At 40.2% G+C, this 23,372-nt stretch overlaps 2 protein-coding genes across 3 annotated transcripts in view; both read left to right on the top strand.

Annotated features, from left to right (window-relative positions):
- Positions 1-8,263, top strand: part of prex1 (phosphatidylinositol-3,4,5-trisphosphate-dependent Rac exchange factor 1) — an 81,305-nt gene extending 73,042 nt beyond the window's left edge. For both annotated transcript variants that reach the window (XM_044351158.1, XM_044351157.1), the window contains exons 34-40: positions 1,628-1,771; positions 2,958-3,072; positions 3,983-4,049; positions 4,933-5,108; positions 5,345-5,447; positions 5,700-5,767; positions 5,877-8,263. In XM_044351158.1, the coding sequence (XP_044207093.1) occupies positions 1,628-1,771; positions 2,958-3,072; positions 3,983-4,049; positions 4,933-5,108; positions 5,345-5,447; positions 5,700-5,767; positions 5,877-5,919 (716 nt within the window). In that variant the 3' untranslated portion in view covers positions 5,920-8,263. The remainder of the gene's footprint in view (positions 1-1,627; positions 1,772-2,957; positions 3,073-3,982; positions 4,050-4,932; positions 5,109-5,344; positions 5,448-5,699; positions 5,768-5,876) is intronic.
- A 693-nt stretch (positions 8,264-8,956) lies between these two features.
- Positions 8,957-23,372, top strand: part of LOC122983072 (potassium voltage-gated channel subfamily KQT member 2-like) — a 32,346-nt gene continuing 17,930 nt past the window's right edge. Inside the window, exon 1 of the mRNA XM_044352793.1 lies at positions 8,957-9,604. Within this exon, the coding sequence (XP_044208728.1) occupies positions 9,306-9,604 (299 nt within the window). The 5' untranslated portion in view covers positions 8,957-9,305. The remainder of the gene's footprint in view (positions 9,605-23,372) is intronic.

The following is a 23,372-nucleotide window of genomic DNA, read 5'->3' on the forward strand; positions in this document are numbered from 1 at the left end:
TTGACATCGTTGCCTCCGCTGAAGGTCAAAACATTTATTTCATAGTAAGCATTTCAAATACAATGGTGTACTGCAGTAGTTTCAACTGAGGCTGCACCCAGGTTGCTCATAGTGAGCATTATTAGCATATTGACGTGACTGTGTATACAAAGTTTAGGGCACAGGCATATTTGTTCCTTTAATAACCTCCGTCTCTGTATTCACTGAAAGCTACCAGAGGTCTCAGCTGCTACAAAGGACGACTGCATCCTGAATCAGTTCTCTTTTCAGCATCTTCAGTATGGCCAGCAGAGATTGCAGCTCAAAGGAAAAGCACAACATGCACTTCTCATTTTAGGAGGCAAAGTTATGGATGAGGCAGGGATTTACTATTCTAGGTTAGCACTCAGCATATATGCTGCATATATTGTGCACAAACAGCATGCAAAAACACACATTGACTCAATCAATCACTCTGCACTTGTCTTATTCATGACATAAAAGTAAGACAGTTATGTAGAGTATATACAGAGAATGCAGACTCAAGACTTCACTCATTCATCTCCTACACTTAGAAAATCATTTTTAACCAAACTGCTTTGCTGAAGTTGCACTCTCAGCTCAGACTGCTGCAGTGCAGGCAGATGGTTTTTGGCGGCAGTGTCCATCGGACAGTATTGATTTCCTAATAGCATGCACAGCGAGCTAGAAGCTATAGGTAGAGTCATGTAAGCACCACAAAGTCTGAGGCCCCAGAGTTCAGCCTGAAACATCACGGCCAATTCCACAGGATTATGGCTTGATGGGTTCTCCAGGAAAGAGCGCTGACCCTAGAGGTCGCTCAGTAAAGGTCATCTTTTCTATTTTCTGACAACTGCTGGAGTGCCACAGTCGGAAAATGTTACGACAGATTCGGCACAAGTCAGCTTAAGACTTATGAATTATTAGTTGTCATGTATTGTTTGTAGAATTAGAAAAAGGTTACTGATCAGCATACAAATGACACAGTAATAACATAATACTTTAAAACTATTTTTTTTTAGGTTTGCCAGCTGTTGCCACATTAAAAACATCTTGCAGACATAACATTAAGTGTATTGCAGATTTTCCTAACATGACTAACACAGAAAAGCGCCGGTGTTAAATTTAATGTGACTATTGAAATTTTTTCCGTTAGTGTGACACAACTAAGGGAAAGCCAGAGACACTGTGGTTTCTCCTCTTTTTGTTCTGGCAGGATGGAGTTTCTGATACACCTGCAGTGACTGTGGTTTGATAAAGTCGTTAGGGAAAACTACAATATACTGTATATTATTTGAAATGACGGATGGTGCTCTCTAATGCTGCAGTGTTTCTCTTTAATTGCATTGGCAAATCTGCATAATAATCATAATAAGACTATGATCTTCTGACTGGCAAATATATAGGAGGGTGTACACATCTATGCATGTTATCTATTAATGCTGTATATTCTATGTGTGAAATGGTTTTTAAAACAAAAATAATAATAAATAATAAATTAAAGTAATAAATGTGTCATAGTTTACTCTGTAGATGTCTATCTGAAGGTATTAAAGGTACCAAACTTCATAGCCCTTTACGATACAGTCTTGTCAACGTCTCTCCTGTCTGTGTATGTCCATTACAGACACACCAGTGTGTTACCAGGTGGAGGGCAGCCGACAGGCCCTGAGGGTCACTCTGTACCTGGACAGCTGTCATTTCAGTGAGCTGCCCAGCCGGCTGCAAAATGGAGGCAGCCTTAAGCTTCACACCGTCCTCTTCACCAGGGGTAAGCAACTGGGCAGACTGGGACTGAGGAAGTGGAGCAACTGCAGGAGAATAAGATCAGTGATTAGAGCATAACACAACAGTGGCAAGTAGTGCCGGACATTGTTCCCTCAAAATACAATACCTAAGTTTCAGGAACAAAGCAATCTTTTTTTTTCTCTCAATATCTTATAAATATAAATATAACACAGTTTAATATTAAACCATTTTAACAAAATAAGCTTTGTTGTCTTTACACAAACAGCTGCACAAATGGGACTGACAAAGAGTCTGACCACACATGCTGTTCATTTGAAAGCGTATCTCACTGTTTGAATCAACTGAGTTAAATTCAAAGAAGGTCATTTTGGACACAGATCACATGGAAATCACTTCATATACCATGTACATGTAGAATTGTATCATTTAAAAACACTCTCAGTGCTTCATGGAGCCTCTTTGCCTCTCACACATGTACATTCCCTGATAGCTTTATGTGCTTTTATTAAGTTAGATTGAGGCCTTTTTAAAAGCCTTTTAACACCCTCCAACTTCACGTTCTCCCTTGCTGCCATGCTCTTTGTAGTTCTCCACCAGTCTGAGCTGGCTTAGTATGAATAGTTAGCATCATGCCCGTCTGCCAAATGGCCATTAATTTTTCACAGACAAGTGCCAGTTGGAACACTTACCAAATGAGAGAGTTCATATTGTCCTCATGTACTTCAATGTGGAAGAAAAGTACTGCAACACTGCTTCAGAGCTGTTCAGCCATGCAGATATGCGGATGTACATCGCCACCTACTGGAAAATAGTCTTTACTGCAGGTTGAGGAGCCGTATGAAGCACCATGTGACATTGCAGATGCTGAAGTTTGTGTGTGTGTATCCTTATCTATGAACACCATATGTCCTCACATGGATAAAAAAAATCTTCTAAAGTGAGGACATTTTGGACAATCCTCACTGTTTCAAAATATTATTTTAAAGTCAAGGGTAGGATTAAGTTTAAGGCTGGTTGATTGGATGGATTTAGGGAATCTAGGGAGTTCTTATTTTCAGAGTTAAAATAAGAATAATGTGTTGAGCATAAGGGAATAATGATTATGTTTAAAGTGATGAGGGTTTAATTTCACGATCAGGGAATACTGTGATCCTAGAAATGTGTGCCTATGTGTGTGGATCTAAATGCTCCCTGTCTGTTTTATCCAGCACTGGAGCGTCCAGAAGGAGCGTCCCAGCAGGAGAACATCGCCACGGAGGAGTTCCAGCAGCGCATCAACGCTATCTCACTAGAGAAGGTCAAGGGCTACTACCGCAGACTCAGGTACGCTATGCTATACTGCATCACGGCCCTCCAGTGGCTTACTCACTAACACTCAGGATATTTTTCACCTTAAAGGGAGAGTTCACCCTGTGGTGTTGCATAAGCAAGCAGAAACTGCATGTCGATTGCTGTTTTATTTTTCTTTGAACTATTGTCAAGGTCTAGAATTTTTCAATGTGAGAGTTACATCATTTATCTTTAACGGAGTCCCACACAGTCTTACAGGCTATGGTTCATAGGATTTCAAACATTTGTATATGTAGTTTGGAGTATTAATTCTTAAATCATGTTGGAAAAACTCAGCATCAACACGGATGGATGACTGAGAATCTTTATAGATATTTTTGTAATATTTATGAAACAAAAGGAAAGAATTATTAAACTAGCTTAGATATGAATTTGGTTAAAAAAAAAAGTCAAAGTTCTAGTATTTGTGATAATGTTCATTTTTGATCATCTCTGAAAAATAAATCTGATCATATTTTTAACTATCACATCAGTTGCAAAATGAGATGGTCAAAAAATCAAAATGTTTACTATAACAACTAATTTATTATATTAGTTATATTCTATATGTGTGATTTACAGAGCTGCATATATGCTTGCATGCTTCTATCTGTTTTTATTTTATTCCTACTTTGATTGTTATTGTCATTGCACTGCAACATATTCATATTTTAACAGCCTTGTTGATATGGTTGTGGTTTCTGGTATGTCCATGTTAATTTCCAGGAAATGGCTCATGTAGCATCAATAAATAATGAAATATGTACTGTAGCAGATGCATATTATATATATAGTGAAGTACTCTGCGACTGTAGATGACTCAGCTCTCACACTAAGTGAGTCAGAGGAGGCAAATCTGTAGATTTAAAAAAAAACTGAAATAGAAATGTTTTTGTCCCAACAGAGCTTTCTATTTGGAGAAGTCCAATCTTCCTACAGACTCAAACACCACAGCTATGAAGATTGACCAGGTAAATATACACTTATTCATATATGTTTCCCATTTACTGCGGTCACAGATTGCGTACATCACAGTGTACCATGTAATTTATATCCTGTTCTTGTAACATAAGTACGTCTGTATATAATGTTGTGACTGAATATAAATGCAAGCACAGATACTGGGCCTTGAAGTTAGAGATCTTCAACCAAGCATTTCAAAAGTAAGATGAACTGATGTCCTGTTTCCTCCACTGGAAATCCCCACTAGCTCGTCAAGACCCCCTATTAACTCTAACTAACCACAACATTATCAACTACTTTCATTTGAACTTCTGCGATAATTAGATTAGAAAGACTATTTTAGTGTCTCAAACTGACTGTAGCGGAAATAGATTCCAGTGATTATAACTGAATAGAACATAGCACCAATATCTAGAGACTTATTCTCAGGTTTCAGTTGTCTTTAAAACGAAAAAGTACAAAGAGTCAAACCTCTTTGTGTTGTTTTTAATGGGATTTCCCCCTGTTTATGCTGGTGCACCATCCTAACAAGTCAGTTACTCTGTTCAGTCTAGTGTTGAGTATTAAAATCTATCAAGTGGTATGAGATCATTTCACTTGTTTCTAATACAAATAAGCTTTTTCAAATTAAAAAAAAAAAATCTCAAAAAATGCTGCCTCAATTTCATATTCAATCCTTCGTCTCAAGGAAATTACCAGAAGTGGTGAAACTATATAGAAAATGAATGATCTTTTCCTCCACTTGCTTTTGTAAAATACAGATTTTAACACTCAATAATAGTCTTCATGACTTGGTGAGATGGCCACTTTTAAGATATCGCACTGTATCTTCTTTTTAGCAGTCCATTTAACCATTGACCCTCTCTGGCCTTCACTTTCTCTTCCTCATAGCTGCTGCGGCCCCTCAACACACTGGACGACCTTTGCCGACTAATGCAGTCCTACATCAACGTGCGTCCGAGTGCCCAAGGCCACCCGTCAGGTGTCGGCTTGCTGTGTGTGTCCTCTGAGCTGTGTAACCGCCTGGGAGCCTGCCACATCACCATGTGTGACACAGGCATGCAGAGGTCAGCCTGGCACTACGCCAACACTATGATACTGCTTGTGTAGTATCACTTGTCAGCTGGAATTAAGATTAACACAGTGCAGAGTGGATGACATGCACCACTGAACCACAAAAGCGCAGCCTGTCTGAATTAATTTCGAGGTGTCCAGCAGGTGCACATATGGACAACCCTGTTAATGTGTGTTTGTTACAGAGGTACACACAGAGCTGACCTTTTGGCTTTTTTGTTCTTCACAGATCTACATTAGGCGTGACACTGGAGCAGGCAATGATACTAGCCAGGAACCACGGGCTCATGCCGCGCTGCATCATGCAGACCATGGACATTATGCGCAAACAGGTAAACCTCAGATGCATTTGATCTCAGACTGTGTTCCATGGACCACTAGAGTCCTTAAGGAGAGTCTACCACAAAGTCTTACCACATGAATATCTTTGACAAATTCACTTGAACTCATAGATCATGGCCTAATCTGTCAAGTTGTGGGTGTGTTAGATCTCCTGACTTAGTGTAGATGCTCAGCCTGGCCAATTGAGTGAACTGCCATGTGGTTATTGTGGAGCTTATAGCATGTGTTTTCTCTTCTTCCAGGGGGCAAGAGTTGAGCTCTCTGCTAAAAATCTCAAGGTAATGGACCAGATGCCTCCGTCAGCCCCAAGGTACTGTATCAAACCACTTCCAGACACCTCTGCCCATGCCATCTGCACATTGCACCATTTATGGTCGTAGACAAAGTGGCTTTCCCTCATTTGAATTTTTTCTCTTCAGGCTCTTCAAGCTGTGTTTGCCACCCTCAGACGGAGAGCTCTAAGAAAGCCGTCACTTCAGAGAACTCATCAGAGAGAGGGTGAATGTGGAAGATATGATGAGAGATAACAGTAACGACACCGCTTTCCTTCCAAGAGACACTCCAGATGGAAAGACCCTTGTCCCCCCTCCCCAATGCCCCAGTGACACAGGGATCATTCTAGCATGGATACCACTAGAGTCTTCAGTGCAACGTTCAGGCTAACGCCCCCAGCTCCACAACACTGCACAGACGGATAATGTCAGTTATCTGGGAGGACCTGAAGCTCAAGACTAATCGTGTACTGTTATTCATGGGAGCCTCCCAGATCAGTAATACCGCTTGGGCTGTCTGTCTACACAGACACATACACATAGCTGACAACAACTCAACAACTGATGCAAAATATTCACAACATAAGTGAAAAGGAGATGCTTTTCTGAAGACATCCACAGAGATTATGCTCATAGCTGAGCTGTTATTATTAACTGGATTAATCAAACTACCTGTAGCTGACTGTCATCATAAATGCAGATGTTATCCATTTTTGCCTTGGACTGCAACTCCAGAGAACTGTCTCTTTCTCTGTTTTGGGCTGGTGTTCCCCAGGACTCAATGTTTGGACCCCATGTGAAGTAGAATATTGGAAAGCTCTGGTATTCTTGTATGATAGCTGGCTGAGTAGAAGCAGAAAGTCAAGGAATAGACAGAGGGATGGAAGTAGGGATGGGAGGTACAGATGTAGGGATGGACGGTAGGGGGCTGCTCTTTCTTCAGCCCATTGCATGTGGTTACTGTGCAATTACTGTAGGTTTAGTGTGAGTACTGTATTACTGCACTATATGAAGGATAGTTATTTATTGTATCGTATCTGGAAGGAGTGTTTTTATCCCTTACTCATAATATTATCAGGTATTAAAGAATCTAAAAGCATTCCAGCCCACATATTGAACAGTATTTAAAGGACCAATGGCATGCCATTTTTTAAACGTAACTGCTTGTGTATTTCATTTTATTTATGTGTATGGAATTTGATTACGTCAGGAAGTGTTACATTAATCTTCAGGGAATGCAACGGAGGGAAGATGAACAGAAGCTAGCTCATCAGAATCTGGACAAAGGAAGCTAAAGCAAACTATACATGGCTGTTTGTCAATAAGCAGACAAGTCAACAGGTTGGGAATATTGAAACATTGTTAAATAATTAATATATTAATTAAAAATGTACTAGTTGAAGGATTGCCTTCTGTTAACTTGGACATTATGTTTATATTTAAATTGGCTTTTAAGTTGTCTTCAGTCGTATTTACTGTAGGTATTAAAATAAGCACAATGATTGGTCCATTCAAGTTGCAGTGTTAGTGAAAAGTACTGTAAGGAGTTTTTGTGGATGTAAACAAAGGGATCGTTTCAGGACTGAAACACAGTAACATGATTACTGAACATTTCAATTTTTTTGTACATACATGATGTCAGAGGAAGAAGATAGGAAATGTCTTACAGCAGCAGAGAAATGCTATAAATTAAGTTGGATTATTTTTATGGAGATAATATAGTATATAAAATTTAAATTTTTTTTTTATTATTCATGACTGTGCATTTGAAGAGAAGCGGTTTCTCTTTGCTGAGTGTAACCTCACTTACAATTTGTTTTTGACCATTTATAAAGGTTCGTTATGCATTTCAAGAATCTGTATGACATTCTGCATCCATTAGGTGGATCATTTTGTCCTTTTTATTTATTTAAAAGCAGTCTGGACTCAAATGAGAATGTGGGAATTGTTTCTACATATTCTCCCACACTATTATGGCCAATGCAAATTTACATCCCTCAGTTGGCAAACTGTAAGACTCAGCGGATATTTGCATTATTCTCATTTCCCATATCAAATTTGCTCTTAATCTGAGCAGTGTACATAGTCTAAACTCTGAATGCAGCATTAGTTACCATAACCTGGTCTCAAGTCTGTGTTACAAGTTTAAATTAGCTAATGACTGCAGCATGTTGGTGTAGCTGGACAACAACAAATATGTCACTGATTACACATTTATTTGCATTATTCTAATGTTTCATTGTTGTATATACTTTATTTGCAATTTTATGTTGCTTGAAAATAACTGTACAAAGGATCTTTCTAAAATGATCATTGTGAATCCAATCTTAACAAGCTAGTAAATAAAATGTTCACAGTATGACAATGTTTTTCAGTGAAGCAGCAGTGTTGCCAAGTGATGATCCCACAGAGGACGTGATGTCCAACATAAAAATGCAAAACACACACCGCTGAAGTGGTTTCGCTCTTGTCAGGACTCCTGTTCTAACATTTATCTTGTGATTTTGCCTGTAATACATTGTGTCCTACATGTGTTTATGTTGCCTCGGCCTATGATTTCATATGAATGCCTCAAAAGGAGGGAACACTGAAAATGATTATATCTCTTCGCCTGCACACATCATATCAAGAAGTTGTGACTATAAGTGCTACTGAAAGTGAACATCAGGACTTCTGACTGAGCTGGTTTCTTATTCCAGTCCATTTACTCATAATTTTGCTGTCTTCGATCACGTCCTGCTTTCCAGCTAACCTGATGCTTATCATGGGGAAATTGAATTTACTCAACATACTTAATACATTATTTAGTCATTATATTTCACTTTCACTCTGTAAAGGGATCTACATTACATTCTTTTGCACTTGAATGTCTAGTGAAGTGTTTGCAGGCCGGCTGAGATTTTCCATTTGTTTGTTTTATGTCTTGACTGACACTGATTTATATTTTAATGACTGTAAGTGTCCTTTACTTTATCAGGATCACGGCAAGAAAGCAAACCTTATAGCTTGACATAGTTTCAGGTATCCATTACCGGACTAAAGAAGGGTGCAGATATGAATATTGCATGAACGTGCATCATCAAATGAAAGCCATCCTTGCAGCTTCTCTCTTGGGCCGCACACTTGAGAGGATGGGAGGTTATTTCAGGATAGATTTTTGGAAACAAGACACGTTCGAGTAATGATCCTCTCATCCCAATCAGCAACTTGAAATGGTTTTGACAGCATAGTCTACTCCACACTGACATACCAGACCAGGTGTTGTTGCAGTAGAAGAAGGATGATTGCATGTTCAGTTCAACTTTGCAGCATGAATGATCTCTTAGCCGTTAAATGATTGCAACGTAAGGACAGAAAATCATGTGCATTTCCCTCCTTTGCTGTGTCTGACAAACAGCCGGAAGGGGCGAACGTAAAAGCATACACTGTGCAGTTTCGCGTGGTTATTGCAATTGGTTTTCTAGGGGGGACCGACACCGACTGCATTCACCACCAGCACACACCCCTCAGCGCCGGTGATGCATCCCAGCGGCAAGGGCACGGATAACTCCTCGTTAGAGTCGTCTCGACTTTAGAATGGTGCAGAAATCTCTCAACGGCGGGGTTTACCCAACTCAAGCCGGAGAGAAGAAGCACAAAGTCGGGTTCGTTGGTTTGGACCCCGGGGCTCCTGAATCCAGCAGGGATGGGGCGCTGCTCATTGCGGGTTCGGAAAGCACCAAGCGGAGCAGCATCCTCTGCAGACCGAGGTCCAGCATCTCCGCCGGGAGACCCAGACCGTCGAAGAAAAATGCCAGCTATCGGAAACTACAGAATTTTCTCTATAATGCGCTGGAAAGACCGCGGGGATGGGCGTTCATCTACCACGCTTATGTGTAAGTGATGTTCGTGTCGTGGAAGCATGTTGATTCTGTCTGTGGCCTTTTACTTTGAGGATACACCGATGTTACAGTACTGTGTCATGGTTTTGGGGCGGGGGGCTGTTATGGAGTTTTTCGGGTTCTGTCTTCATTGATGATAACGTAGATGGCGCAGTAAAGGGTTAAACGCTGTCAGGCTGCCAAGCATAGCCTGATCATACCTAGCGGAGGTGTCACATCACCTGCATAACTCCTGCTATAACTCTTCATAATAATGCAACTGATGCTTATTTCACAGTGACATTTTGACGGGTGAATATTTAAAGCTGTTCATGATCTAGACCGTGTCTTAACGGGGGCCGCCCATGTTTAGCATGTGCCCACATTTTACACACTATTGTCTGTCATTGATTGGAGTTACCATATGTTGCGGCAGCACTGGGTTTCAGCACCGCGGACTGTGGACAGCTCCGCGCCGCATCAGTACTTTCACTAATTAACGTCGCAGTCCAGCTCTGCACAGTGATGTGGGCCCTACTACTATATGGCCTACTCTACCTCTGTACAGGCTGAGAGAGTGTTCTGGATACTACAGACAGTCTGTGAGCTTCTTGTAGCTAGAACGTGATGCTTTGCTTTTTTTTTGCCTTTGTGTTTTGGGTTAGTGAGACCTGGGTTGAGCACAAGAAGACATTGTCTGCTAAAGGGTTAATGTTAAGTGATGCCATCCGAGGCCATAGAGGTTAGTGATCTGTGACCTCTGGTGAGTGGTCAGCACTGAGGCAAATGACAACAACAACCTTTTGGGAAAAGTATTCCTTACTTCTTACACATTAAAGGGCCACTGCAGAAATGTAGTTGTGCATTTTCACAAAGTCGGCTGCTCACAAGACACACATGGGAAAAAAAAGACTGGCCAGACTCTGTGCAGTAGATACTTGGATCCTACATTTTCAACAATGCAACCAATAGCATATTTTAATTAGACCCTTCCAGCTTTATAATCGCCCACTCTTATCAAACTCCATTCATCCAGTTAAGGAAAGTAGTCATCCATTATATTTACTCCTCAGAGTTGATGAACCACAGAAGACATTATGTAACTGTTTGCACGAGCTGAGCAGTGATCATCATGACTAGTAAACTGACCTATATGTGTAAAATCAATGACGTTCTCCTTTCAATACATGTAGCTCGCAGTAGTTTTGTACATGTCCTATTAAGGTGAAAGATACAGTATGTTTGCCTACAAATGTAAGCTCTATTCTCTAAATGAAAAGGTTGGTAAACTGTGGATGGCAGTTCCCCCTCCAGCCATGCCTGAATCCTTCTGATTCAGTGATATCGCATGCTTAGTAGTGAGAAATTGAAATGGCCACGGCATTAAGGAATTCACTGTGCACAGCATATCGACTCCCCTGAGACGGCTGGATGCCCAGAAGTAGGCCTGTGCTTTAATGTAAAACCACACACACTCACACACATGCACACACACTCACTCACACAGGACCTCTGGGTACTTTTTAAATATTAACTGAATACTATAGCAGCCAGCTAAAACCTCCGGTTTCCAAATGTAGCTTTTTGGGAAATCTTTATTGACCACTGTCACTTTTAGGAGGTAGTGCTAGCATCGTAGCTGAAGCTAGTGGAGGCAGCTGGGATGTTTTATGCAGGATAATACAGCATTTGGAGTCAAACTACACCAAGCAACCTAGTTAGAACAGGGTCAGTAGCATGTGTGCTGCCAAAAATTAGAATCCTCTCAAAAGCAAGTTGTAAATTAGTGTTCAACTCAAAGAAATCTGATTGAAGAACAGAGCCAGCGCACATGACCACGTGAAAGTCACCTACAGTTCCAGAAAAAAGCAAATTCATACAAGATAAGACCATAAGAGCATCTGCGTCGAGTAACCACATCTCTATGCTCTGCTCTATATATTATTCATGGTCACCACACTTCATTTAACCTTCCAACTCTTTTTACTTCCAGCCAGCTGATTTATATGTGCTGACTTCAGTTAAATTTTCCCCCCTCTTTTATTCTTTTCCTCATCTATGCTCCAAAAGACAGTGTTTGGCAAACAAAATGACACTGCTGCCTTGAACCGAGGAAGACACAGTGTCACAGAATGTGCTTAGACAACAGCTGATTTTTTTTTTTTTGATGGGTATCCTCAGGAAATGTTAGGCAGGTGTTTTGTTCCTTGGTCTCATTTGTAGTGCATGTGTGAATGATCGATATGTGGAACATGAGTGCTTATATCCAGAGTACTCTCACTGTCTTGCTGTCTCTACATATCTCTTCCACTGTCTTTCTCCATCTATCTATCCAGCTGTCTGAGACCAAGGCCTCTGTCGCTGGTCCAACATCAGTTTAAGTAGAAAGACACAGTGATCCACAGTAAAGGATATTCTTGTAAATCTTAGGAATCTTGAATCAAAATCAAAAGCAGCAATCTGCAACTGAGTTTGAACACTTTGAATTTTTATAAGTGAAAGATAAAACAATGAAACAACTTATTTCAGTTGCTGCCTGACTCTTTTCTTTGTTGACAATTTAAAAGTTGGCCAAAAAAAGACTTTCAATCCGAATGTCAAAACATTTACAGGGCTTTACTGATTTATCCAAGCCATGGCAGTTTCCTGCACTGATACAACACTGCAGGCTCTGATATCTGATATCTAGTGATTTGGCTTCAACGGGAGCCTCATTACTGAGTGTTCTCTTGCAGGAAGCACCAGCTGTGCAAGAAGCTTGAAAGGCCTCTGCAGCTGTAAAGAATGACAAAATATGTCATTTCTGCACCCAAAGTGGAACAAAGGACTTACACTGAAAAAGACGACACAGAGAAGAGGGCAAACAAAGCATTCAGCAAGTGATCAATCAGTGGAATCAAAATAAATTTTCTGTTAAACTTTCTTTAAGTGATTAAGAGAGACAGATTGAGGACATGGTCCAGTTATTCACTATTATGCTGAGCTGGCCAGCTAAAGAAACTGGGGAAGATGTAAGACGAAGACAGTAGCAGACAGACGCTGGCTGCCAAGCCGGTGAGATGTGATGGAGTGGTCTGTTTTAGGAGGAGATGGGTGCGCTTTGAGGTAGAAGTGGAAGATTAGCGTGTGGATGCTGAGTACTGCAGTTGTGTTATGATCAGGGATGGATGGGGCCCACTGCTGGATGATGAGAAGCTCCAGCTGTTAGGATTATTTAAAATTTATGGGGCACTCCACCAATTTTGCACATGAAGGTCAGTTTACTCATCATGAACAGTACTTCAGCCTGTGAAAACAGTTGTATAATGTCGTCTGTGGCTCTGAATGAGCTTTCTAAAGTCTGCAATAATGGTGAATGAAAGTTTGGTTATTATCTCGGGTTGGTCTATAGATTTATAACAAAACAGAAAACAAAAGTGCAAAACTGGTGGTGTAGAGTTTGAAAGATGTTGGCATTTAGCAGGCAGGGCGGGTCTAATGCAAAGTGTACTATGGGAAATGTAGGATCCAGTGTTTTTGGAATTTGACCCATACTGGGGATTAAAAGTCACAATATCTCTGTCTCTGCTGTTCGATTATGTTATTATTTTATTTAATCTGTCACTTACAAGTCCCCTAACTTTATGGAAGCATTTGTGTAAAACCACTTTAAGAATGGTTTGCCTTATGCTGTTGACACAAGCGCTCCCACACACCTCACTGATACTTACTTAAATTTTTACTTAAAGCCTGTGACCCCACTTTGAGCGTAGGCCGCCAACAAAGGCTCTCCAGGCGTCCCGGTGCTGCGCCAATTTCTCCAGCTGTCCTGATATATTGCCAGTTCTCTTCACATCCACCTCCAGGTCACAGCGCCAGGTGTTTCTTGGTCTGCCTCTTTTCTTTTTCCCTTGTGGATTCCAAAAGAGGGCACATCTTGTGGTGCTGGATGCAGGCTTGCGAAGAGTGTGACCAATCTATCTCCAGCGTCTTTGGAGGATTTCTTCCTCTGCAGGCTGCTGTCTTGTTCACTGCCTCAGTTACTGGTTGCTGATAATATCTGGCCAGCGAATTTATAGGATTCTTCTGAGGCAGGTGTTGATAAACATCTGGATACTCTTCATGGCGGTGACAGTTGCTCTCCAGATTTCTGCTTCATACAGCAAAACAGGCTTCACAGTGGTATTGAAGATCCTGATCTTGGTGTTGGTGTTCAGATCTGAGGAGACAGACATTTTTCAGCTGATACAAAACTACCCTTGCCTTACCAGTCTGGGCTTTTACATCAGCATCTGTCCCACCCAGTTTGCCAACAATGCTTCCAAGGCTGATAGACTTCACCAAATTAGTTGGATTAGTTTGTCAGTATGCTGTGAATTCATGACAGGACCAAATTTACAGAGAAAAACTACATTTCTAGAGTGACACTGACACTGTCATTTAAAAAATCATAGCACACAAATAAAGTCTTTAAAGTGGCTATAATCAAAATCTTTGTAGAATCATTTATGTTTGTATATTTTAGAGAATTTGTATATTTTAGATCCTTTCAGCTCTGAGCTTTATATCGTCGTCATTGTTTTGATTTTACGGCACACAACTGGTTGTTTTCTGCCGTAGCAGGCAGCTTTTTTCTGGTGAAAAAGCTCTAATAAAACTAATATATGCTACCTGTTCAGCACCAAACACCAAACCGACACAGTTAACAACTAGCTGGTGGTGATAATATGTCACAAAAAAACCCCTAGTATTTACAGGTTAAAAAAAGACCAATGTACTAAATGTTCGTCTCTGCTGCATGTTGGCCACATGCTATAATGATGTATCATTTAAAAAGAAGTAAATTTCTGTTCTTTTACATAGTTTAAATTTTCCTTTAGATTTTGTTTTAGTTGTGACCCTCTTATAATTTTTGATACTGCAACTTTTTTCTACCGTCCACTCTGGAAGAGGGAACTCTCCCCTGTTACTCTCCCTGAGGGTTCTCCTTCATTTTCTCTTTAAAGGTTTTTTTCTGGAGTTTTTCCTTTTTTGAAGTAAGGTTATGTTGTATAAGGCTACAACTAATGATTATTTTCATTATCAGTTCATTGTTGACTATTACATTTGTGATTTATCCATTACCTGGCCACAATTGCATTGTATATTACATTATTTTCTGATATACTTTTTACTTGGCAGATTCCCCCAAAAGCTACAAGAACCATTCATTTAGATTGCAGTCTTGTCAGGTTTTTATTTTTATTTTTGCCGGTTAATGTATTTATTTACAGAACAGCTGTTGTTCTTGTTCACATGAAATACACAAGAAGCGAAGAATGGCCGCTTTGTATTCACAGCAAAGTATCTCTGTGGCTCATAAGGAGCACAATGACAGCAGGTAGCTACACTAGCAGCGACACTCGTGTTTTTATTTACAAAAGATGAGAGCTCCAGAAAATCATCATCACAGAGTGGACGCTGCAGTGCTGGCACATGATCTTTACAGGCACAGTTTGCTTGGTGAAAATCCTTTCCTCCTGATTTGTTCTCCAGTTCGTCGCAGTCTAAATTTAGCTTGATGAGTATGTCTGGGTAGCAATGTTGTGCTGAGTGGGGCAAATCAATGTCTCTTTATCTGCAGCTCAGGAGGAAATGCAGGCTTCTCTGCTTCCAACAACAGCCCCCTCAACTTGATTGATCAATAGTCACGTTCGCACTGATGTCGTCTGGACCTCACTGGCAACAAGTGTGTGTGTGTGTGTGTATGTGTGTGTGTTTTGCTGCTTGTCAACTGCAAGAGCAAGTGTAATTTTTACTCCAAGTGGGGTTTTATTGGAGACGTTCGTGGGAATCCAGATGGGATGGTGTAAAAATGGAGCTCTATGGTCACATGTGTGATTGAGTGTGTGTAATATGGGGTTTGTATGGTACAGTATAATACCAGATGAATCAGAATGTTAGTTGAAAGGTCTACAGACTCAGACATTAATTGATTATTTTATTATTGGGCCAATTAAATGAAAACTAGTAAGGAATAATGTAATAATACATCTGTACCTTACTTGAAATTGTACAGTAATTGATTTTGGGTGCCTTGCTTTAAAAGCATCTATAATCAGTATTTTAATGCTAACAATGGGTAACATATGTGAAAGGTGATGCTTGTGCTGATGAGTAACTAGATTCTGCATTTAAAAGCTAATTGTTTTGGTTTTCTGGCACGCAGCTCTCTCTTTAGCATTGTGTCCAGCAGCAGCACACAGCTGTTTTAAGCAGAAAAGGCTATGATTAACCCTCTGCATGCTACAATGGACCAACAAAGTTAGAGACTAGCTAGTGACCATTGTGGGGCATTTAGCAGCTAAAGAGTCAGATATTTCCCTCAGTAGTTAGTAGACCAAAACTGAACTAAACAGAGAAGGAATATTTGATTTAATATTTGCCAGGTGGCCAAAAACATGGTTCCAAATAAATGCAAATGTTGCTTCATGCCTACTGGTTGTGCAAGGCAGCTGGTTGCTAACATGCAACTATAACAACTGAAGGGGATAAAATGTCAGTGTTGTGTTTACAGTACAGCTTGTTTCGCCTTCCAATAAGTGGCCCAAAAATGAGACCATGCAGGTTTATTAACTGAAATGTTGCAGGAGTTATTAATAAAAAAAATTGGCACCTTAGCACAACTGTACAGTTTGTGTAGGCTAATACTTAAAGTGCTCCTCCACTCAAAAATGTGTTTTGCTTACTGTTACTTCAGTTAGATGTTTGGACTTTGTGATCACAACTAGTTTGGAGCCAATCCTGGTCCTGTAATCAAGTGTGATGTGGAAACTTGAAGCCTCCATTCATATTGTATGTTGAAAAACTATACTGGCCACAAATTGTTATTCAAAGTCAAGTGTTTTATATACATCTTAAAACATGTCTGGAGGGGATCGTTAAATTGCTGTCAGCTACAGCTACATGCTACACATACATGCTCTTGTGGCCAACAATTTTTGAGAGCTTGACATGTTATTTGCCCTTGTATGTCTCTTGTATGTGTGCATCCACCCAGACTTTCTCATAACCTTAAGCTGGTGTGTGTGTCCACAGACCATACTGTATGATGGAGAGGTATAAATGAATCTTTAGAAGCTTCACTATGTGAATAGCATCAGGACGGATGGGCGAGAAGCTGCAGAAGCTAATTGTTTGAGTGCTTCAGGAGGCAGGTTCTGTCCCCCTCTTTTATCAGCAAGTGTCCTCATTAGTAGGTACTGATGAGCTTGGCAAGGTCAAGTCAGGAAAGTTGCAAAAACTGATGTCCAATTAGACTTGCAGCCAGTCAGCTTCCTTCCTCCAGAACATTTAATTCCATTGGTTATGTTAATTTAACCAATGATGAGACTTACATTACTGTCATTTCAGACCAAATAGGAGCCTGATATCATTTTGGTGTTACATGGAGATATTCCCACATCAGTACATCATCATGTATGTCTAATTTTGTGGAGTCTATTTTTTTCTTATGCAAGCTAAATGTGATATCAGTCACCTTTTAAATGTATCAGCATGATTAGGATTGTGAACTTGGACAAGAAATTCTACTTATAACAGAGTTTGAGGGTACAATAAATGTTGTGACAAGTCAAAGTGATGTAAATGACAAGATGTGAAGAGTCTGACTCCTTGCATTCTCAGCACCAGAGGAAAGTAACTGGCCTGGCAATTGGTTTTTATGGGCAGGCCGGGAAATGTGAATCCATGTGGGCGACACCATTTAATTTACATAATATTGCACAGTAGGACCAGACGAATATATACCTAGTTGAACATATAATTTAAGACTTAAGAAGGACACCTACATTCGTGTTTTCAACAGCTGCCGTCACGACACATTTCCCTGAGAGTCACCGAAACAGGTGTTTCGGGTTAACCACTGACCGTGTTAACTGGCAACTTTCAGCCGAATGCATTGTGGTTGCTCGTAGTGATGATAGCTGGCACCTAAAAGCCTTATCAATTTGACCTTAATCAATCCATCGGTGTGTTTATTACTTACGCCAACCATTTATGTAAGTTAAACTGTGCTCAGCAATGAAGCATTCACCTCATATTGTTTCTTATAATGTGGGAAACAAAACGTAGCCTATAAATTGGCAGTGCAGCTATAGTCTATCTTGTGATTTTATAGTGTTCAATCTTCAAGTGGAAAGTGAGCCATATTCAACCAATTAACCTGCTTTGTCATGGAGTAGAAAAAGTAAAAGAAGAGTTTGTGGCTAAATAGTGTGTAAACTGTAGTCACACAGTCAGTATTCACCAGGTTTGACCAGCCTACCGTCTGTTTAACTTGTGACCATGAGTGTGATACTGCAACGAGATTCAGCGTTTCAAGCCATTTAAAAAGATTCATTTCAGAAAAATAAGTGAGGAAATGTGAATTCTTCTTGTTGGCTACACCATTTAATGTACATAATGTAATACAAAAAGGACCAGACAAATATATACTGTGTTGAACAAGCAATAATTTAAGACTTAGGAGGACACCTACGTACTCTGTTTGTGTTTTCAACAGCTGCCATCACCACGCCAACGACGACACTCAGCTGAAAGTCACCACATGACAAGGTCACTGGTTAAACCAAAACACCGGTCGGCATGCTAACCTCAGCCAGCCACCTAACTTCCCACTCCGGTGTCACACGCCGACAAAAAACTCTAAATAACAGTAACTGCCACAAACTGAAGTTCAGAAGGTTAAACAAGCTTCTTAGAAACAGATAGAGGCGACAGAAAGATTCTACCTGAACTAAAGTGTAAAGGCAACAACTGTTGCTGACAACAAAACAAACACCACACCTCTGATTTCCGCTTAGGAGCAGCAAAGATACTAAACACGAGATAATGTCTCACTTCGCTCTAAATCCAGACACCACAAATGGACGAAAAATGTACAAACAAGGCAGGAGTTTTTTTTTTCCTCCCTGTGAATTTTATTATGTTTTTTTTCCCTGAGCCTCATAGGCCCCTTCACGTTGTTGGGCCTGGGGCCTGAGCCCTGGCAATCCCCTGCATTAAAACAGCATTAATGCTGATTTCTCCTAGGAGGGCCAAATTCCTGGATGTCCCATGGGGAGCCAGACCCGCCCATAACGCTGGGATTGACTCTTTGACCGATTAACCTTAAAGGACAGGTTCACAATTTTTCATGTCTTTCTAAAGCTTCATTTATACTCCCAGGCAGACACGTACACGACAGCTGTGGACACCACAGATGGGTAGATGTTCTGTTTATACTACCTTCTGGGGTACACTTGGAGGACACACATGCGCAGTAGATCGCCGTCTACAGGAAGACAGCGTTGACTGCACAGACTGGTGCGGACAGGTCCACGCAGACCATGGATGTATAATAAAAGCTGGATAGGGTGCTGCCGCTCAGCCTTGCAGCCAATTTTTCCCAGTGGCCACTTGCAGTATTGCAGCAAAAAATCCTTCTGTGGCCCAAAAAGGACTTCCCCACAGACCACCATTTTAAAACAGACGTCTGTAAAACTGGAACTGCAAATGTCAATTATGACTCTTTCTATTATGAACTTTTGATTCATGGAGGTTTTATATTTGTAAAACTTTCCTCAAGCCGAGAAAAGCGATTTAAAAATCCATGACATCATCACAATGTAAAGTCTATGGGCCGAGCGGGAACTCGCGGGCGGGGCCTGCGGGGGAAACACTACTGCGCATATTCAGTGGGCCGCACAACACGGAAGCAAACCCGGAAGCTAGAAACTTTTTTTGTGTATGCGCCAGACGAGCAATTCCTATAGGACTGAATGGGCGCCATTTTTAGTCTGGTATCCAGCTCTTATAATACATCCATGGCGCAGACACAACAAATTACAGGTACATGGAAGTCCGCACAGAGCCTACGTTTACACTCTTTGATGATGCAATTTACATCAAGCAGACCCCTGCGGGCGTGGAAACTGTAATTTCAGCTTTACATACAATAGTCAGGTTCCCAAATGAACACTGAAACTAACTAGACACATAACCACATTTACAGTCTTTTTAGCATCACCTTCCCTCTTTGTGTTTCCTTGGACAGTGTCTCCTTGCGGTGGAAGTATAGTAACAAAACAAGGGACTTTGGCGCTAAAAAGACTGTAATGTTGAAAGATATCTACTTGATTTGACTTATTTGGACAGCTGAAGCTTCATATTAGCTTCAGATAAACTTTTAAATACAGTTTTGCACAAAAGGAGACTGTGGATTTTGTCCTCCATCACTTACATTGAAAGCACATTTGAAGGAGATCTCTTACTGTAACAGCCAGTATGAACAGGAGTAATGATTACAGTGAGAAAAACCTCTTTCAGTGTTTGTATGGACACCTGACTGTTTTAAGACAGACTTGAAAAACTGAGAACATATCCTTTAATATGCCTCATGGCGACACTGAAAAAAAAACAAACAACAGGAACACAATACATCTCAGGATGGTCAGGACATAAAAACAGGGACCAACTGCAAATTCAATCAGACAAACAAGAGAAAGAAAATCTCCATGTTGTGTTTCTGGACTTGGGAAAAGCAGGTGCCTAAATGGGTATAATTTCATTCCCTTAGCACATCAAAATCTTTTCAAAGCCTGTTTCATATATAAATTAAATTTACCACGGTGACAAATTGTGCAAGCATTATTTGCACCCTCACTCTTGCAGGAGTCAGGGCATCAAATGGATGCTAAAGGGAGGACGGATGGAGTTCACCTTTTTGTCATTCCTGGCATATATAGATGATGTATGGCGACAACCACCCAGTATTGAAGAAAAGTAAACTATGCTAAGATTAATATCTACTGTGTAAAACTAAAAAAATATAAACTGGCTATAATTTAACATACCAAAGAACATGTATACATAGATTTTATAACCTCAACCTCACTGACAAGCTGCAGACTTAAGGCAGAATGGAAAAAAAGCTTCATTCAGTGCACGAAGAACTCACTTTTACCAAGCAAGCCTTCACTGCTGCAGCCATCAATGATGTATGAGATGCCAAAAACACACATACAGCATACTTTGAATGACCTTTATGAAACAAAGTGCTTTTTGTAAAGCACTTTGAAATATTGTTAAGAAAAGCGCTATATAAATAAAGTTTATTATTATTACTATAGCAAGGAAAAAATGAGCAGAACAGGGGCAGCCACCACTGAATGTACTCATTTTGCTTTTCGTAAGAATATCTTAATGCTTCTGATAGAGTATGATTAGGAATATCATAAAGAATCGGCATTCACAATTCCTAGTATACGCCATCGATTTATTAATACGTTAAACTGGCTGTGTATTGATGGAACACAAAACAGCAGCAAAATACAGGTATCATTATTATCAAAGTATGAATATTGTTTAAAAAACAATGAAGATCCAGGGAGTATTGATGAGGAAATGTGGTTCAGGAAGTCACTCTGTTATAGGAGGATGCGGAAGATGAAGCCTATCTCAATAAAAAGCTTAAGAACTAAGGTTAGCTCATATCATGTGAAAGATTTAATGCTGCACAGCCAGATCCACTCTACATTTACTCAGAGTGAGGAATTCAGCCTTTTGTTTCTATCCTCTGAAGTGCTGAACAGATCATTGTCAGAACAGTTTCTGCTGAACATATCGAACCAGAAGGGTCAACCGCTATACTAAATCACAGTCTAGATTTTTAACTTCTGAGAAGGTTTTGTGAAGGTGAAGAAGTCTGCCAACTTTAAACTCAAACTGGTGCCTCAACAGATAAGACAAACTAAGGCAGGATCTGGAAAGATCTGATCTGGAGCATACAGTCATAATCAGAGCTTTTAGTAAGGTGCAGCGACTAATGTTTTGACATGAAGTGTGTCCTCATCAGAGTAAGAGAAGGCATTGGTGGCATAGATGTTTAAAATGCCTGCGCTCAGGTAATAGCTGTCTCTCATAGGATGGACCGGCTCTGGGTGTTGCTTACGTTTAACCAATGCCATATTTAATCCATATGGTTCAGTTGTTCAGGTAATAAAATCCATGTAATAATTTCTCCACCTTTTTAAAACTCATTCATATAAAACTAAAATAAATGTTGCAAACTCGGGAAAAGGTGGGTTGCCACTGTGCAGCCCTCTTGCTCAGTGTAACATCTTAATTGAAACCCATCCTCACCCAATCCTCTGACATCTGGCTTCTATGTATTGATTCCTATTTCATAGCACAAAGGATAATTATCTCATACTGCACAGTACATGTGTAAATGACATCTTTACTTTAGTGAGAGCTTTCAAGTGTAACACCTGATCTTGTTCTCAGGAGATACTCAAGTATCTATGATTTATGCTGGTTGTGTCTTTTTAAGATCATGCTTTGTCCCAGTATTGGGTTTCACCAGACACTCTCCATTAGCTCTGCTTTGGATTCCTTCCAGAAGATCTTTTCTAAAGAAAGTCCCTGAGGTTGGGTCCTGCCGTGCCTTTTCCTCTTCAAATCACACGCTATCTTCCATCCAATGAAGTGCTCGCCTGATGGTCTCAGTCTGTCTTCCTGAGGTGTGGCTGCAGAATTTATTTTCTTCCAAACCTCTCCAGTGTCTCAAAAATCATATTAGTATACCGTCGCATCTCTAATTCATCCAAATGAATAACGTTTAAGTGATCTTTGATTGTATTAGGAGATGTTTGATGAGGGGCAGTGCCCCTTGTCATAATCACTTCTTACATTAACCCTCATCCCATGTTGGAAAAACCAATATAGTAAACATCACTAATGACTTCTGTAGGAGGCAGATAATGTGGATCAGACTGTGAAGAGGAGGTTGAGAAGTTTTTGTCTGTCCAGTGAGGATTTACTTACTGACACAGCCAGTAAATACACTCTGTATAATCAGCTCTGGCATACAGAGGCAGGTTGCTGGCAATGTCAGCTGATGTTACTCCACATTCTTGGCTCACAAGTTATTGGATTTCCTGCACACTTGTGTGCAAATATGTTTACAGAGGATCACTTGTGGTTTCTTATATTAAACCTTAATGTGACTGAGTTAGATTCATTCAGGTTAAATCAGTGTTCAAATGAACATTTACTTTTACCATTTTTTTCTGCTTGGCCGTTCAATTCTCCTTTTATGCTTTCTTCCTTATTTTCTTTGATTTCTTTCTTATTTTCTCACCAATTCACCCATTTACTCGTTCTAACTGAGCCGCTGCTGTTGTTTATGCAGTTTGGCTAGTTTCCACTAATAGGCACCACCCACAGTCTGCAGCTCTAATTATTCATTCGTCTCCAACTGGACCCACTTAAGCCTTAGAAATTGATGAGCAGATTGGTCTTAATGGTATATTATACTGTAGCAGCCATGATCACATCTGAATGTTGAATCCATTTTTTTTGGAACTACTTTCTACTGAAGAAACAACACCAATTATACTTGTTGACAGTGAGATGTGTGATTTATCCAGATGGACCAGCACAAACAAAATATCCATTTTCCATTATATTGGGTTGATTGCACATGTTTCTGAAGTGAAGGTCTTGAAACCTCAGCACGTACAAACGTGCATGGCTAGACACCACTAGGGATACGTCAGAAAATGTTTTTTTCTTATTTAGGTGAACCGACCCTTTAAGATAGAGTTCTTCTAATCACTGCTTTTTCTAATAGAGGTTACGGTCTCAACAGGTAATTTCTAATGCGTGTTCCATCATGGGAATATAACGGCGTTAGTATGATGTTTGGTGGACTGATAGGTGTGTGCTTGTTGCACCTTGTGCACAAATGTGGATTTTGTGACTTACAGTAATTGACAAATAT

The sequence above is a fragment of the Thunnus albacares genome, chromosome 5, assembly GCF_914725855.1.
Source record: "Thunnus albacares chromosome 5, fThuAlb1.1, whole genome shotgun sequence".
Lineage (NCBI taxonomy): Eukaryota > Metazoa > Chordata > Actinopteri > Scombriformes > Scombridae > Thunnus > Thunnus albacares.